At 35.7% G+C, this 19,499-nt stretch overlaps 1 protein-coding gene across 20 annotated transcripts in view; it reads left to right on the forward strand.

Annotated features, from left to right (window-relative positions):
- Nucleotides 1-19,499, forward strand: part of PMS1 (PMS1 homolog 1, mismatch repair system component) — a 96,836-nt gene that overhangs the window by 65,047 nt on the left and 12,290 nt on the right. For all 20 annotated transcript variants that reach the window (XM_023622196.2, XM_023622190.2, XM_023622201.2 and 17 more), the window contains 4 exons: nt 1,682-1,798; nt 9,016-9,138; nt 9,704-9,847; nt 10,031-10,923. In XM_023622196.2, coding sequence (XP_023477964.2) covers nt 1,682-1,798; nt 9,016-9,138; nt 9,704-9,847; nt 10,031-10,923 — 1,277 coding nt within the window. The remainder of the gene's footprint in view (nt 1-1,681; nt 1,799-9,015; nt 9,139-9,703; nt 9,848-10,030; nt 10,924-19,499) is intronic.

Genomic DNA, 19,499 nt, shown 5'->3' on the forward strand with positions numbered 1-19,499 from the left:
GGTCATGTTAAGGAGTTCATTTGGCCAGAATTCCTTGGTCTAGTCAGTCTCAGTGTCTCTCTCTTTCAAACCTTCTCCACAATCTGATATCTAAATTAGAGTCTTTTCGCTCACAACAAATAATCTTTCTACATTACAGGAAAAAAAAAAAAAAAGAACAAAGAGGAACTTTACTTTCTTAACCTCCAGCCATTGAATCTACAAACCTCCTTGTTTGTTGACCCCCTCTTCCCGTACTGCTTCCTGTTCGTGTGTGTCGTATTAAGACCCTCCCTTGATCCATGCCTGCCTCCAGTTACTGCTCTGTGTGCTTTTGCTGTGCAGGCAAACTTTCTGAAAGAGCTGTCTAGAGTCACTCTTCTGTCTCCCCCCCAAGTCACTATATCCAATCGCTGAAATTTGACTTTGTTTACTCGACTTGCCTGGAACTGTGCTCACCCTCCTGATTGCTAAATCCTGTGGCCACATCTCTGTTCTTACCTTGATCTCTGGACAGTGGGCACATAGGACTACTTATTTCTGCTTACTTCCTTGTTCTGTGCACCATACTCTCCTGTGGCTCTTCCTGCCTCTGCGGCCACTCCTGTTCAGTCTCTTCTTCCTCTACCTGCCCCTTGAATGTTGATGTTTTCTCCTAGGCCCTTTACACCTTTTCCTCAGGATTTAGGAAGTGCTAAGTGAATATTTGCTGAATGAATGAATTTTGTCTGTGTTTATGGTTTCTCAAGAGATTTGACTGTAATTGGACCTTATTAACTGAAGAAATTGTGATATATAGTACCTGATGTTGCACTTCACAACCAAACTGTAGTCTAGTCTCTCTGAACCATGATTATCTTAAACTGCTGTACTACAAACTTGCAGTGAAAAAAATGGAAGCTCATTATTCAGTTTCTATGTCTGCGAGTTAGCTTTTTCTAAGTTCTCTGTAAATAAAAATTACAAAGGTAATTTTAAAGAGCTACATTATCCCAGTTTTTTTTTTGTTTTTTTTTTTTTTGAGGAAGACTGGCCCTGAGCTAACATCTGTGCCCATCTTCCTCTACTTTATATGTGGGACGCCTGCCACAGCACGACTTGACAAGCGATGTGTAGGTCCACACCCGAGATCCATACTGGTGAACCCCAGGCCGCCGTAGCGGAATGTGTGAACTTAACCACTGCGCCACTGGGCCAGCCCTTCATTATCGCAGATTTTTATACCAGTTTGAGAGTTTACAGATATCTTGTAGCATAGCTGTCCATCCTCAATAAAATACCTTATTTGGAGTAGCAATTTAATTTAAATATGCTCTGAAATATATACTCTGAAGTTTAGGATTAGAAGAGGGAGGAGAATTAATATTTAATGAAACTATTTTATGCCAGACACTGGCCTGTCTGTTTGCCTACATTGTATGTTTTCATCTTCCAACAACTCTGGGAGATACACATTCTTAGTTATCTTGAAGAGGGAAGAAAACGCAGGTTAAGGGAGGTTAAATAGATTGTAATTGTAACATACAGCTACTAAAATTCAGAACCAGAATTCTCTCAGACTTTATAGCCCATGCATCTTTTCCAAATGACACTGAAAATATGAGCTGGAGATGAATGCTAAATATAGAAATAAGTGGTATAAGTACTTGAGTTTAGTAAATCTAAATTGTATTAAAAGTTGTGTGTGTCATTTTGTCCCTAGGCAGTTATTTGGCAGAAAACGAGAGTATCAGATCATAAGATGGCTCTCATGTCTGTTCTGGGGACTGCTGTTATGGGCAATATGGAATCCGTGCAGTACCACTCAGAAGAATCTCAGGTATGCAACAAAAGTGTTCTTTAAAATGTCTCATTTACCAATGAAACTGTTAAACTAGTTTGGGGCATTGGGATGGCAAGAGGTTTTTCTTTTAACATTTTTATCAAATATGTATTAGGTAAAAAAGAAAATAGAGAGCTTTTATAGTAAACCTCTCTCCCCAGCCCTACTTCCCCTTTTTGTCTTTCCTGGTTTTGATTTTTTTTTTTTTGAGGAAGGTTAGCCCTGAGCTAACATCTGCCGCCAATCCTCCTCTTTTTACTGAGGAAGACTGGCCCTGAGCTTACACCCGTGCCCATCTTCCTCTACTTTATATGTGGGACGCCTGCCACAGCATGGCTTGCCAAGTGGTGCCATGTCCACACCCAGGATATGAACCAGTGAACCCCCGGGCTGCCGGAGCAGAATGTCCCAACTTAACTGCTGCGCCACCAGGCTGGCCCCTCTTGTTTTAAATTTTAAGTATTGTGCTTACGTTAGTTTTTTTAATGATTTTCAATTTAGGATATCATCTATTTATTTTACACGATGAAAGAAAAAGAGTTGAGTTCTCTTACCTTTGTTTTCCCTTTCCCATCCTAAATAAATACTCTGTCTTCCTTTTCTTGATCTAGCAGCTTCAGACAGAACTTCTTAAGTCCTTATAATACTGGATGAGGTTATTAACACTCCCACTCTTTCTTCTGCTTGCCCTTTCCTCTCTCAGTCATGTCAGCTTTACTTTTATGTTATCAAGCTTAATATAACCTATTTTCTTATGTAACCATTTTTTAAGTCTTCCATCTTTTATTTGAAGATTGATTCTAAAAGTTGAAAACTTATATGGAGCGCTCATTGTTATGACTATAAATAATCTTCATTGCAAACCCAAGTATTGTGCTAGGATTACATTTTCTCTCTAGGGATCCAATGTTATGTCTCTATGTCATACAAATGAGAATATTCCTATTGTCCCAATTAAATGGAATCTCCTTTTTTGTTCTCCCATCAATTGCTCAGAATTTGTCATGTTTTTGTTGCTTTATGTATGGGCTTTCTTACGTAGTTTTCTGCTTTTCCTGGGTTTCCAAAAGTTTTTCTTTTTTCCTTTTTTGAAGTGAAGAAACTTTCTTCCTCATGTCAGCAATAAAATCCAGCTCTTTTACTTATTCTAGCTAAAACTGGTGATCCATTCCATTCCATTCTTTTTGAAATCATTGTTATTAGAACCCACATATTTCTTACTTGGATTGATTGCATGTCAGGTGTTCTGCACAACTCTCATCCTGGAATTTCTTTTCATAGGACTACTGGTTTTGTCCACCATTTTTTGTTTTTCGTGCCACCTTCTTTCTCGGTATTCATTCTCATTTTTCTGATAATACATCTTTAAGTAACTTCCACAGAAAGTGGACATGAGAGGTAGACTTCGGTGTCTGAGAATGATTTTATTTTGCATTTTCTCTTGTTGATAGTCTGATTGACAGAATTCTAGATTGACATAATTTTTCTTCAGAATTTTGAAGACATTGAGTATCTTTGACCATCTGTTGTTGCCAATAGGAAGATTAATGCATTCCAGTTCTTTTCTTCTAGGTGATGTGGTTTTTTCCTATCTGAAAGTTGTTAGAATCTGTCCTTCATCTTTGTGCAAGGATGTGTCTAGGTGTGTATCTTTTATTATTTATTTATTTATTAGGCTGAACACTTGGTGTGAGACCTTTTGAATCTGAAGACTCATTGCTATTTCGGCGCTGGATTATGTATTTCCGTCTGTCATAACTTAGATAATTTCTGGTGTTTTGTTTTTTGGTGAGGAAGATTCACCCTGAACTAACATCTGCTGCCAATCTTCCATTTTTTTTTTTTTGCTTAAGAAAGATTAGCCCTCAGCTAACATCTGTGCCCTAGGAAATTCATTTCATCTCTTTCCCTCCCCTCCATTATTTTTCTTCTTCTTTTTCTCTTTCTGGCACAAAATTAAACTGTAATTGGTTCATGACGGATTGTCCTTATTCAGTTTCTTTATAGAACCACCCATTTGTTTGTTGTTCTTATTTATCTGGCTTTAAGCCTGAAGGCTTTCTGTTCTACTGGTCAGTCAGCTCTCTGTTCTACTCTTCTCCTTTTTCATGATTTGTTGAAATCTCTTTTCTGCTACTGGTTTCCCTCCTATTCTCTTTGCAGTACTGAATTCTTAACTGTTATCATTTTATTAGAGTCTTAGATGGGAGCTTGTGGTCAATTAATGTGTCAAGAGTTCTTTCTGCCTGAGGAACAATTCAGGCCAGCCTTTGTGCCCAACTGTAGTGCCTGGAGCATGGCTGTGATCTGACATGGGTCCTGTCTTTCAGAGCTCCCTTAATAGTTGTTTAATAGTTTTGACACACCTCAGTGCCTCCTTAGACTGGTTATGGTTCCATGTGTGGATGGGGCTATCACATGAGTCAGTCTTACAGTAGGGAATTTTTTTCTCTGATCTGTATTGATATGTGTTGCTACATCTATGCTTACCCATTGATTTTTTTTATTTTCTCTTGAGATAGAATTGCTTAAGGGCTGCTGGTAATCTATCATGGATACCAAAACTTTTGCTGCACCTTCATGTGGTTATTCTTGAGTGGAGGAATGGGGGACTTTGGGAAGCACGTGTTGCTGAGTGGTTCCAGTTCCGTGGGCTATCAGAATGATAAATTGTTGAGCGTCTCTCTAGTGAGAGTGATTGTCTAATTAAATCCCCTCTTCTGTTCATGCACTGTGTTTCTAAATTGCTCTTGTACTTATGTTGCCATCAGCTACCCATCACCATTCCATGCTTTCTGGGCTTGTAAGGAGAGGTGGCCTGTATCAGAGTTTCTTTGACCCCTTCTCATTCCTGGCCCAAAGCAATCTTAAGTTGTTTGCCAACTGCCAGTGGTTGTCCCTTCTCACCCGTTTTCTATCCCTTTTACTTACCTTCAAGTTGTGAGACTTGGCCACTAAAGCCCCTTCGCTGGACTGGGATGGCAGATGCATAGGCCATTGGGAACCTTGGGTGTAGAGAATCTTTATATATCTCTTTCCATTAATGTTCAGGGTCCGTTTTTTATCTACAGGGCCTGCATATGGGAAGAATCTCCTATTTATGGATGGTGGTCTCAGCTGCATCACTGCTGTGGTGGCATTTCTTAGGAGTTTCCCAGTGTTAATTTGTTGTCTTGATGGAGCTCCTCAAGTTTGTTTATTTATTTATTTATTTATTTATTTATTTTTGACATCTGTCTTTTCTTTGATATTTTTCTCTCTGCTTTACTCCATGCCACATTCTGGGTGAATTCCTCAGTACTGCCTGATTTTTATTCCCAAGCTATATTATTTTATGTCCAAGATTCAGAGTTTACTCATTTTCCTATTCTTCTCTTCTAAACTTGATTTATAGCTACTAGTTTTGATTTCTTTATCTTTGAGGGTTTTTTTCCAATGGATGTTATTTTTATTTACTCTTTTAAAAACATGGTACATATACTAATTTCAAAGTCTTTCTTATATTAGTCTATAATTTCTACTTTCCTGAGAGAATATTCTCTCATTCTGTGGTATTTAATATGCTTTGAAATTTTAATTTGCAGAATCACCTTGAATACAGATTTACTGTTCTTGTTTTACTTTTTTCTTCCCTACGTTCCCTTCCCTCCCCATGGTTCAGCAGATATCATTCTGCTCCCAGTCCCAGTTCAGAACCAGGCGTTATATTAGTTATGTATACATATATATTTTAAATTTATATATATAAATATATATCTATATATTTATATTAGATATATTTGTATTATAAATACATAAATATATATTTTTATATATTTATATATGTGTTATGTTATATATATTTATATATATTAATGTTATATGTATTTTTTATATATATATAGTCTGCCAAGGTTTTAGAGACCCTTTTTCCTAGCTGACTTGGCTTAGTCTTATTCTTGGTTTGGAGTTGTCTGTGCTCTTTCTTGTGATCCTTGCAAGCAGCTCCAAGCAGTGGTCACAGTATTTTTTATTTTTTTTTTTTAAAGATTGTATTTTTTCCTTTTTCTCCCCAAAGCCCCCCAGTACATAGTTGTATATTTTTCGTTGTGGGTCCTTCCAGTTGTGGCACGTGGGACGCCGCCCCAGCGTGGTTTCATGAGCAGTGCCATGTCCGCGCCCAGGACTCGAACCAACGAAACACTGGGCCGCCTGCAGCGGAGCGCGCGAACTTAACCACTCGGCCACGGGGCCAGCCCAGTGGTCACAGTATTTTTAAGCATTTGGAGGAGGGGGCTGTCTCAGTCACTCATGTCCAGTGGAAAGACTGATTTCAATCCCCTGCCTAGTATGAGGTGTTTTCTATCCCTATTTCCATACCAGCATTTAATTTCCAACTGACACAGCTGGTTTATGATCCTAGAGCACATAGAGCTTTTGACTTCAGCCATCACTCCCTGTTAGGTTTTGCATCCATAACATCTTTCTGTTTGTCTTATTTTAAATGGTTAGGTCTTTCAAAATTTTTGTAAAAACTGATTTTATCTATCACTGCAATGTATTTGCGGTTGGGGTGGGGGAGAATAGAGTTTCTGCATGACTTATTCCACTATCCTGAACAGAATTACTTAAATTATTACTTTAGAAACATAACTCCATGGTATTCTAGAAGTTTACTGAAAGAGGAGAAACACTAGTGTTAGGAGACACCAGTCAGAGTTACTTCAACAGAATCAGGGTAGAAGAGGAGATGGGTTTGACAGATTTGGGTAGGTGACACAGCTCTTTATCGTGATAAAGGAATACAGAGCCTATTGGATAGCAGGCTAGAAGTGGGATGAAGTATCAAGTTTTGAATGTGGTGAGCTTGAGATTTTTGTGACAGTGAGTTGAAGAAAGTAAGCATTTGGGGGTGAAAGAAGTAGCATCACTGGTGTATGTGTATAGATGTGAATGAAATTACTCAAAGGGTATAGAGCAAGAAAAAAGGGCCTGATGATGAAACTCAAGGGAATCATCCTCATTTATAGGGGTTAAGCAAAGGGAGAGATATCAGCAAATCAAACTAGAGAGGAAGTATCAGAGAGGAAGCAGAAAGACCAAAAGAGAAGGCTGAAACAGGTTCATGCTTCCCAAAGGAGAGATTGGCATTGGTGTCAGGGTCCGCAGAGAGTCAAATAAAAGAAGGACTGAGTGCCCATTGGAGTTGGTCATTGATGTAGAAGTCAGATTAAAGGAGGTTGAAGATGTAGGGAAGGAGAGAGGGAAGTCCATGATTGAAAAGCAAAAAGAGGGCTAGTATTTGTTTATATTTTTTCTTTGATTTTTGTTTTGCTGTTGAGGTTGAGGAATACTAGGGTACTCCTTTTAAAGTCTGATTTTTTTATTTTGTTGCACTGATTCGGTCTCTTACATTTTTTGTCCATAAACGAGCCTGATGTTAACTTTTTATAGCATTTTATAAGACTTTGCTGTTTGATTTTACTTTTCCATATAACAAATAATAGTTTGTTCTTTTTTTTTTGAGGAAGATTAGCCCTGAGCTAACTGCTGCCAATCCTCCTCTTTTTGCTGAGGAAGACTGGCCCTGAGCTAGCATCCATGCCCATCTTCCTCCACTTTATATGTGGGACACCTGCCACAGCATGCCTTGCCAAGCAGTGCCATGCCTGCACCTGTGATCTGAACCTGAGAACCGTGGGCTGCCGAAGCAGAACGTGCGCACTTAACCGCTGCGCCACCGCTGCAGCCCCTATAGTTCGTTCTTAAGGTTATCTCAAGACATTTTTAAAGCTCAGTGTTTGGAAGTAATAGTAATTGTTCAGTGGCCAACCAAAATGGTGTGAAAGGAAAAGACTACCAATATTACCAATTTTTTCTTCATTTTATTCTTCATTCTTACCTATTTGGGGCAGATTTTTTTCCTTTTTTAATTCACAAGCCCAATAAGTCTTTCAGAGACTAAACAGGTTCTCCCTGATGCTCAGCAGGTGCTTTAAGAGGGGTCTCATGTTGCCTGGTAAATTATACAACCATTTATAAATGCTGTGAAGTTTTACAGTTAATTAAGTAGTATCATTTTGTAATGGATTATCCAGCTTGCTTTATTTTTTTAAAATTGGCACAATTTGGCACTGTGACAATAATGCACTTAGCGTTCTAAAACTGGTAATGCATCTCCTTAAACACTTATTTTCGAGGGTAGAGATAGCCATAGACATAGGTGGCAGCCTACAGGCTTTGTAGATAAGGAGCCTCATGGTTTCTGCTTAACTAAAAATAGCACCCCCACTGACTCTCTCACTTTTCTAAACCTAAGCTGAAATTTTATCAGTGTTTCTTAACAGGTTTATAACACATCTGGTTCCAGTTGTTTTAGCTAAGAGATTGTAGGCCTTTATTTTAAATAACTTGACCAAGATCACATAACTAGTAGTGGAGCTAGGATCTAAATCATGCCAGTCTGTCTCTATTCTGTATTCTTAACAGTTCTCTATATTATCTTTAAAGGTAGAAGTAGGAGCATTTCCCAGCCTTCTGTTCCCCTCAATCTCTCTCTTCTCTCTGTTTTTTTTTTCCCTAGGATCCTTTGTTTTTTCCCTCCTCTTCATGCATTTGTAAAATAGAGAAAGATAGCATAAAAATCATTGGTTTGTCTGTAGAAAAGTTCTCTAGGCAAAATGAAGATAAAGTACAACACTGCTATTAGTGTCAAAGAGTAAAAGAGATTTTTTTAACTCAGAAATGAAAACCCAGTCACATTGACTTCATAGCATACTCAGAATAAAAACAGAAACAGCTACTTCTTTGTAGGAAAAGGTGCCTAAAAAGTAAAGGACAAACAGCTGGAGGAAAGTCACAAATAGGAAGAAAGAAATTTTTAAAAGTTCTAAGATAGGGTTGAGCACAGAGAGAGCAGTATTTATGCTGTGTGTCCTATAATGGTAAGGTATATGCCCATTCATGAAGTTTATGAATGCCAATTTTTCCTTAAAATAGAGTTGCAAAAAGAGAGAGGCAGCGAACACCAATTTAACATGCTTCAGTATTTTATTTAAGGTCAGTGCTCAAAAGAGTAGTCATCAGGAAATAAATGGCTCTTTATATCTTAAAATGAAAAATCCACTTGTTTATTTTTCTGTACCTATTAATGTACTGTATATAGCCAGACCCATGGAACCACATTTATTGTTGACATTGCATATCAATTCTATAATTATTTATTACAATTATAGATTTATCTAAGTGGATTTCTTCCAAAGCATGATGCGGACCACTCTTTCACAAGTCTTTCAACCCCAGAAAGGAGTTTCATCTTTATCAACAATCGACCAGTACACCAAAAAGACATATTAAAGGTAATCTGTTTTAGAAAAAGGTATCACTTGGATCAGAAATAAAAACTAGCTCTGTCATTCGTTAACTTGTTACAAGGACTGTTTCCAAGAATTTGCTCTAAAATGATTTGGAAAAGGAGAAAAAGAGATGCAATAACATTTATTAAGCATTGTGCTAGGTACCTTACATATGATGTCTCTGACTTTTCACAAAAACTCTGTGATGAGTTGTTATCCTTATTTATAGTGTAAAAACTGAAATGTTACTGACTTTCTTAGAGCACATAGGCAGGAAGTAACAGAGTTTGGGTTGAACCTTGGACTTTCAAACATCTATGATACTATGATCTTTTAACCATGAAGACAGTTGCACTGGATATTTATACATCTTAATGAATACTTGTGCTTCATAAAGGTTCCGGGCCTCTAAATAAGTATTACTATTCAGGTACAGCTTTTTGTAATAAGCAGTTGTATCCACTCAGTTTCTCAGTTAAATATGCTCCGTTTGGTGGTATTTTAAGGATGGCAATACTATCTTTATTTACATGATATTTTTGTTTTTTATTCATTACATATATTTTAGTTAATCCGACATTATTACAATCTGAAGTGCCTAAAGGAATCTACTCGTTTGTATCCCATTTTCTTTCTGAAAATTGATGTACCTACCGCTGATGTGGATGTAAATTTAACACCAGATAAAAGTCAAGTATTATTACAGAATAAGGTAACCTTTTTCAGATGCTTTTTGCATTAATTTATAAAACTATTGCTATTTACAAACTTACACAATCCTAACCGTTTTTGTGTAAAAAAGATTTGCTTATTTATACATTTCTTAAAATATTTTAAATTTGTGTATTTATTATTTTCATAATTTCCCCTAACATTTGTTAATTTGTATTTTTAGGAATCTATTTTAATTGCTCTTGAAAATCTGTTGACGACTTGTTATGGATCACTACCTAGTACAAATTCTTATGAAAATAATGAAACAGATGTTTCTTCAGCTGACACGGTTGTTAGTAAAACAGCAGAAACAGATGTGCTTTTTAATAAGATGGAATCATCTGGAAATAATTATCCAAATGTTGATACTTTAGCCATTCCTTTTCAAAATGACGTGCATAATGATGAATCTGTAAAAAACACTAATTATTGTTCTGATCCTCAGCTACATGTTGATGACCATTATGATGATCATTTTAGTAGTGAAGATTCTAGCATTGTTAAGAACACTAGAAATTTATTTCAGGAGATTTCAATGAATAATTCATCATGTGAGGACGCCCAGAAGGAATATAGTGAAACTTGTTATGTAGATTCTGTTAAGCATGCCCAATCACAAAATGGTAGTAAAGGCCATATAAATGAGAGTGGGAAAAATGAAGAAGCAGCAGTTCCTGAGAAGTCTTTGGAAATTTGTGCAGATGACTGGAGCAAGGGAAATGTACTTAAAAATTCAATGGGAGAAAACATTGAACCTGTGAAAATTTTAGTGCCTCAAGAAAGTTCTGCATGTAAAGTGAGTAATAATAATAATCTTCCAAGCTCTGAACAAAAGAATCTCAGTGAAGGTGCCTATAACAAAAAATCAAATGTGGTAGATAACAAATCTGGACAGCTTACAGCTTATGATTTAATTAGCAATCGAGTAATCAAGAAACCCATGTCAGCAAGCGCCCTTTTTGTTCAAGATCATCGTGCTCAGTTTCTCACAGAAAATTCTAAGACCGGTTTGGAGGATGCAACAGTACAAATTGAAGAACTGTGGAAGACATTGAGTGAAGAGGAAAAACTGAAGTAAGTTTCCAGAGCTTGCATCAGGCCTGAATGCCCAGCTATTTCCATTCTATATGACTCACTGGGTTAAAAAAAATTTTTTTAACTTCTTATTTATGGAAAAACAGAATGGAAAATGCCTCTTGGCTTTAGGGCTAGAGTAGCTTTTTTGGCATCATTTTCTTTCTTAGGAGTTTTCAGTTTTGGAGTTTTGTTTTTTGTTTTGATACAAGCCTTTAACTGCTTTCTCATTTAAGTTTATAATTAAAAGTTTTCCATCCTTATGAAAACTACCGTTTTCTTCTATTTTTTATTTTATGGTAAAGAATCTTTCTATGACAAGACTTTTTCTTTTTTAAGCTTATGCATTAGAACAATTATAACAGTAGGGTTTTTAAGAAATATCTTGACTATTTCCTTTGGTTAATTGGTCTCCAAAATATATAACACAATACAAAAATTGTAACATCATTGCAGATTTAATTTAGTGGTGTTGGTGCTGTCCTATTCAGGATAACTCAAGGCTTCCTTCTAAAAGCTTTTATTGGGGCCGTCCCGGTGGCGCAGCGGTTAAGTGCGCACGTTCCGCTTCTCGGCGGCCCGGGGTTCGCTGGTTCGGATCCCAGGTGCGGACATGGCACTGCTTGGCACACCATGCTGTGGTAGGCGTCCCACATATAAAGTAGAGGAAGATGGGCACAATGTTAGCTCAGGGCCAGGCTTCCTCATCAAAAAGAGGAGGACTGGCAGTAGTTAGCTCAGGGCTAATCTTCCTCAAAAAAATAAATAAATAAATAAAAGCTTTTATTTATTTATTGGCAGCTTTTAAACTAAGGTGAGGGGTTTTTTTGTAGGTAAATAGATGGTTTAATCTATCTTTGATTAAAATAACTATATATTACTTGTCATCTTTAGATCAGATGATACAAATCAATATTTCAAAATAATGTGATGAATGTTTCTAATTGACTTAGGGCACTTACTATGAATACAAAATACTATGTTTTGAGTGATATAACCCACCAGAAAATGAATGAGTGGAATTAGGCTTCCGGTCACATATTATTATCTAAGACGTCTCAATACTATCTCAAACATCTGGAAAAAATTTAAATGTAGCCTATCATCTGGAGTTTATATTTGGTGATAAACTACATAAATATGTGATTGATTTATTTTTCATTTTTTTATTAGCTTGTTCAGTCTTATAAAGACATAATCAATTTAAAATAATAAAGACCCCTATTAACACCAGTAAGTAAAACCTCCATAAATTAACTTTTCTCTTCACCTTTTTTTTTTTTATGGAGATTATTGTGTTTTCTTTTTTCAAACATATGGAAAAGTAGACAAAACAGTACAATGAACCCATCACCCTATTTCACCAACCATCATCTCATGGTCAGTCTCACTTCATCCATACCTCCACTCATTTCACTTTCGCTCTTTCACCATTATTATTCTGAAGCAAATCCTAGGATAACATCATCTCTTTCATAAATATGTTATTATGTATCTGTAAAAGATAAAAGTATTCTTATTTTAAATATAGCTATAATACAATTGTCATAACATTTTTTTTTTTGCTGAGGAAGATTTGCCTTGAGCTAATGTCTGTTGCCAGTCTTGCTCTTTTTACTTGTGGAAGATTGTCCCTGAGCTAACATCTGTGCCAGACTTCCTCTGTCTTGTATGTGGGACACTGCCACAGCATGGCTTAATGAGCAGTGTGTAGATCTGTACGTGGGATCCGAACCCGTGAACCCGGGCCGCTGAAGCGGAGTGCACAAACTTAGCTACTACACCACTGGGCTGGTCCTTGTCATAACTTTTTAAAACGTGAATTCTTTAATGTTGTCAAATATTCACTGTGTAAATTTCTAATTATTTCATGAATGTCAGATTTTTTTTGAAGTTTGTTTATTTGAATCAGGGTGCAAATAAGTTTCACAAATTGTTTGTCTTTAGTTTTATCTAAATGAGACAACTATGCAGTTTCAAGATGAGCACACTTAACTTTTAATACAGCAAGCCCACAAAAGTTGAATTGCAGTGACCAGGGAGGTGATGAATTGAGAGTTGTCTGAGTTCTGTGGAAGTAGTGACAGTGTAACAGCTTAAGATAGCCATTCCCTTGCAGTCTCACAACAGCAGATATTGTTCCAGTTGCCTTTTGGGAAATGTCAGCATTGTTTCTCCTTGTAGGCCCCAAGGTGTCAGGATTGTAGTTAATAGGCCTCATCCAAAACTTTGTTTATTCTCAGGCAGTAAGTATTCTGGAGTCCAAAATTTTCTCTGTCTTATTGCCATAAGGTAGACAAAAGAGGCATTGTTGGTCAACAGCAGACCTCTGAAGCTACACCTGGGTTCTAACCCCAGTTCCTCTCTTTGCTAGCTTTTTGTAAAAATGTGTGGACAGTATCTCCTGGATTGTTGTGAGGATTAAATAAGATATCGTTTGTTATGATTCAGGATAAATGAGCAGCACATAGTAAATGATTGCTTATAATGTTAATCAGAGTTTTCAGTCTGAAAAATTTCTCTGTTGTGATTGACATTATTTTTCATTTCCTTAGGAAAGCTTACTATATGTCAAAAATTGCTATATTAGAATCTTCCAGAACTAGGGGTCTTGGGACCATGATTGACTGTGTCCAAAATCATGATTAGTGAGAAGATATAGCAAAAATTATATCACACTCAAGACTCACACTAACTACCACTTCTCTTCTAGTCTTTATCTTGGAATTCTTTCCATGATCCTAAATTCTACAAGGAGTGCTGAAGGATATGAGAGGAGCCTCTTCTTCTACAGATAATCAGTCTTTCCATCCGTCCTTCCTTTTTTTCCTGTTCTTCCTGTTTCTTTCCCTTCTGTCTTCCCTCCCTTATTTTTTCCCTCCACTTCCATCTTCCCTTCCCTTATTAATTGACGTCATTCTGTGTACAAGGCCCTATGTACTCTAACTAGTTGCTTCAGATACAGTGATAAATAAAACATACTTCCTCTACTCATAAATGGGGTAGTCTAGTGAGGAAGACACAATTTAAACAAGTAGTAATCATAGAATATGATGAATTTTAAAATAAATATAGAAAGTTAGAAAACTCTTAGCAGTTGGGCTTAATCTCATTTATGGGGCAGGAAATACTTCCCTGAATGGAAATCAATCAGAAAAGTGTAGGGAATTCTTTAGATAAGGTAACAGCATGTAAAAAGTCCCAGAAGCTAGAAGGAAAATGATGTTATTGAGGAAATAAAAAATGCCCTCTGACAGGAACGAAATATAGGGGAGTGTGGTAAAGAAAGATGGGGGAAGGTAGGCCATGGAATGTTCTGTAATCTGTAACAAAGAGTTTGAGTAACAGCTAGGATCAGGGTTTTCTGCTGACAGCTTGGACAGACTTTGGGGTAGATAGTACTTTCATTTTTTTAGTTCTTCCTTTCTGGATTTTTTTTTTCTTCTCCTTTCCTCTAGTGGATTAGAAACCAGATTTAGGCTATTTGCTTTGCCACTGGGGTCGTAGTGAATTGATGTTAGCTTTAACAGTAGCTATGAACATATTTCTACTTAAAATAACTAAGAGTGATATTGTAATTATTGAAATGGTATGTAAAGTTTATAATTACATGTAATCTTTAGTCACAAAAACATCATTTGAATTGATCACTGGTCAAATCAGAATATTTTCCATTCACGTTACTAAATCCCTTAATGACAGTAAATCAAAGGTAGCAGCTGTTTTTACTTAACATTTACTTACTATTCCTTTGGACATAACTTTTTATATTTACCAAGGAACTAATTAAATTGACTTCTGGAGTAAATCAAAAGATTAGTACCATATGTGAAAATTAACACATTATAATTAATTATTAAACGGTGACCTTCATCTTGAACTTATTTTCCACTGTCAGGGAAAAATCTTGAATTTGAATGTCCAAGAGCTAAAAAATACTTATTTATAGAACCTATTGAAAGTAAACTGTATTGAAAATCATGTGTTTTATATAGTTAATCCAGAAGTCCAGATTCTAAGTAGAAATGGGAGAAAATAATGTAAAAAATTATGAATATGCTATAAGTAACCAAAAGAGGCATTTTTCATCTACTTTACAATGAAACAAGGTCTTTTTTACATTCTCATTCAAGAAACATTTCTTTATTCAACAAGCATGTACTGAGTACAAACTACATGCAATGATCTCTCGTCTCTGAGTCTCACTTTTAATCTTTAATACAGTTCTCCAAACAATATCATTTTTATTTCCTAACACATCTATTCAAATTTCTCCTTAACAATGTTATATGTGTATTACCTACAAGAGAAGTCAACCAGTTTCTTGAGTTTAAGACTAGAAATAATAGTAATTCTCTCGTCTCAAATTTAAAACTGCATTTAAAAGAATTTAACAAGATTGCTTGAATAATTATCAACCCTTAGTCAATCGTGTGCCCCATTCATTTTAAGATATGTTTCACTATTGAAAATAGTGATAGCACACATTTATCACTATTTTACTATGTGCCAAGCACTATTCTAAGTACTTGATGCATTTTAGCTCATTTTCTTCCTCGCATCAAAACTATGAAATAGATATAGACTATCCATATATTACAGATGAGCATATGAGGCACAGAAAAATTAAATAATGTATGAAGGTTTACAGAGCTACTAAGTGGCAGGACCAGGCCAGTCAGTCTCTCCAGGGTCTGTGCTCTTAACCACTACACTTTGCTGAGCACATAATAGTTTTCAATTCTGGGTCTACATTAGAATCACCCATGGAGCTCTTTAAAAACAATACTGCCCAACCTGGACCTAGGCCTGGAGAATTAGAAACTCAGAGGGGAAGACCTAGGCATCTCAATTTTTTAGAAAAGAGTTGATATAAATACTATGCTGGACTGTCTTTGGCCCTAGAAGTTTCATTTTACTGCTGTTATTATTATTATTTTGTTTTTTGTTTTGAGGAAGATTAGCCCTGAGCTAACATCTGCTGCCAATCCTCCTCTTTTTGCTGAGGAAGACTGGCCCTGAGCTAACATCCGTGTCCATCTTCCTCTACTTTATATGTGGGACGCCTACCACAGCATGGCTTGCCAAGCGGTGCCATGTCCGAACCCGCGAACCCTGGGCCGCTGAAGCGGAACGTGTGAACTTAACAGCTGCACCATTCAGCCGGCCCCATTACTCCTATTATTAACCAAAAAGAAAAGACTTCAACTTTTACCCAGTATAATTTTAAAACATCCATTATCTTGTTCCTTTGAAATTGAATTGAATTAGATGGTTTGGATATGTTCAGTTTATTTGAATTTATTTTTTCTTTGATGACTCGAAAGAAATAGCAACTGAAAAAATTAACATTTAGCTATGAAACCATTATAAGTTTAATTATATAATTTTTATTTTGCATGTTATAGTGATTTTAATTGTACTTGTATCTAATTAGTAAGTGGAGTACTAATGTATGTAAATTTTCTTTTGTAGTACTCAGGGAATTGTTTATTCCATGTTGATGTTCCAGCAAATGTATAAGGATCTCTTCAGATCTGGAATTGACTCTTTATTTTATTGAATTATTTCTTTATAATTTTTTTTTTAGTGCCTGTGCCTTCAACACTTTCTTAAAATAGGTTTTTAAAATGGTTTTTGAAATTAGTTTTTAAAATGGTTTTTAGAATAGGGTAAAATTTAGCTACTGTGAAATGCAGAGGTCTTAACCATATATATAGTTCAGTGCATTTTCATATGTTTACACCCATATAACTACCATCTCCCCCAAAATGTAGAACATTTCCATCACCCTGGCAAGCTCGCTTATGCCATCTACCAGCCAATCTCCATACACAGCCACTATTTTGATTTCCATCACACTAGCTTGATTTTGCCAATTCTTGGACTTCATATCTATAAAATCATATGATACTTATGCCTTTTATGTCTAGTTTCTTCAACAAAATATTTTTGTGATTTTCTTCCATGTTTGTTGAGTGTATCTGTATAGTTCATTCTTTTTAATCAATGAGTAATACTCAATTGTATAAATATACCTCAGTTTGTTCATTCAGTCTCCAGTTGATGGACATTTGGGTTGTTTCCAGTTTGGGACTATTGTGAATAAACCTGTGTTATTTAGTTTTCAAATATTTGGGGTTTTTACAGATACTTTATTGTTGTCAATTTCTAATTAATTTTGTCATGGACAGGCAAAATACCGTGTTAGATTCCAGTCTTCTGAAATTTATTGAGAATTGAGTCTGGCATATGGTCTGTCTTGATGAATGTTCCATGTACATCTAAAAAGAATCTGAATTCTGCAGTTGTTAGATGTAGTAGTGTTCTAAAATGTCAGTTGAGTCAAAGTAGTTGATAGTATCGCTAAAATCTTCTAAAGCTTTACTGATTTTTATTTTTTGGTCTAGTTCTGTCAGTTACTGAGGGAGGGTTATTAAAGTCTGCAACTATGATTCTGGATTTATTTCTACATTTAGATCTGTAAGTTTTGCTTCATATAATTTGAAGCTCTCTCATTAGGTGCATACATGTTTGTAATTGTTACACCCTCCTAATGGCCCCTTTTGTCATTATGAAATTTCCTTCTTTATGTGTGGTATTGTTTCTTATTTTGAAATTTACTTTATTATTATTGCTACTCTGACTTTCTTAAGCTTACCATTTGGATGATGTATTTTTCCATTCTTTTACTTTCAAACTATCTGTGTGTTTATATTTCAAGTGTAACTCTTAGAGACACATATAGCTAGATTTTGCCTTTTAAATTCAATCTGACAATTTCTGTCTTTTGGTTAGAATATTTAATCCATGTAATGTAATAACTGATATGGTTAGGTTTAGGTCTACCATTTTCTTTCTGTTTTTCCCATCTCCGTTTTGTTCCTCTCTTTCTCCTTTTTTGGGGGTGGGGGCAAGAGGCAGCCTTCTTTAGGGTTAAAAGAATATAATTTAATTTTTAATTTTAATTCCTTTATTGGCTTTGCATTATTTTTGCTTTGGGGATTACATTATCATCCTTAATTTTCATAATCTACTTAGAGTTAATAGGGTACAGTTGACATAAAATATAAAAGCTTTGCAAGTATAATTCCACTTACAATCCCATCCTTTGTGCAGTTGGTGTGTCATATATTTTATGTCTACATACAGTATATATCTGACTTTAAAAAGCTATTATTTTTCTATTTAAACAATTATCTTTCAAAGAAATAACAATTTTTTAAAAGATCATATTTTCCTATTAACCTACACCATTACCATTTTTGGTGCTCATCATTTCTTCCTACAGATCTGAGATTCCATCTAGTGTCATTCCTTAATAATGCAATTATGCTAGCAACAGATTCTCAGCTTTCTTTTATCTGAAAATGTCTATTTCATCTTCATTTTTGAAGGACATTTTTGCTGGATATAATTGAATTCTGGATTCTTTTGACAATTAAAAGATGTTATTCTCTGTCATCTGGTTCTACATTGCTTCATTGCTTCTGATGAGAAGTTATATTCATTTGTGGTGGTGTTCTTTTGTAATGTCCTTTTTTTCTCTCACTGCTTTCAGAATTTTATCTTTATCTTTGGTTTTCAGCAGTTTGATTCTAATATACTTAGCTGTGGATTTCTTTGCGTTTATCCTGCTTGGGGTTCCCTGACCTTTGTGGATCTGTAAAATGTTGCATTTCTCCAAATTGGCTAAGTGTCAGCCATAATATCTTCAAATGTTTTTTTCCCTTCACTTCTATATTTTTTATCTGGGGCTTCAATTTCATACGTGTTTGGTTGTTTGCTGTGCCATAGCTCACTGAGGTGTTCTTTCAATCTTCAGTCATTTTTCTCTCTGTTGTTCAGATTGGATAATTTCCATTGACCTGTCTTCAAGTTTACTGACCCTTTCTTTTGCCATCTCTGATCTGCTGTTAAGCCTATACTGTGAATTTTTCATGTCACATATTATATTCTTTAGTTCTAGATTTCCATTTGCTTCTTTTTTATAATTTCCCTTCTCTATTGAGATTGCTCCTTCTCTCATTATGATCTTTTCCTTTAAGTCCTTAAATATTTATAAAAACCTATTTTTAAATGTTTTTTTGCACATTCCAACATCTGAGTCATCTTGAGGTTGGCTTCTGCTGACCACTTTTTCTCTTGACCATGACTCAGATTTTCCTGTTTTGAGTGATAACTTTTGATTATATAATGGACATTGTGGGTAGAAACTCTTGGATTCTATTATCTTCTCCTGAAAAGTATTGGTTTTTGTTCTACTAGGCATTTAAATAATTGACAGATCACCTTAAACTTATGGAGCCTTTGTTTTACACTTCTTTAGGGAAAGACTGTTTAAAGTTTGCCCTTAGTCCTAGGGCAGCTTCCTTAGTTCTAGACCATAACTTTTTTCTCACCCTTAAGATGTAGTCCTCCTCCAGTTTTAACTGAAAGTCCAAAGTGTTTACCAAGCCGTCTAATTATGTGGAGTTCAAACTCCAAACTTTATTTCCCCTGCAATGGGCAGCCACTGAAATCTCTGTTTAGCTCATTTAGCCTCTAGTGGTTGTTTTCCTCTAGGCTCCCACACA

Source organism: Equus caballus, chromosome 18 (assembly GCF_041296265.1).
Source record: "Equus caballus isolate H_3958 breed thoroughbred chromosome 18, TB-T2T, whole genome shotgun sequence".
Lineage (NCBI taxonomy): Eukaryota > Metazoa > Chordata > Mammalia > Perissodactyla > Equidae > Equus > Equus caballus.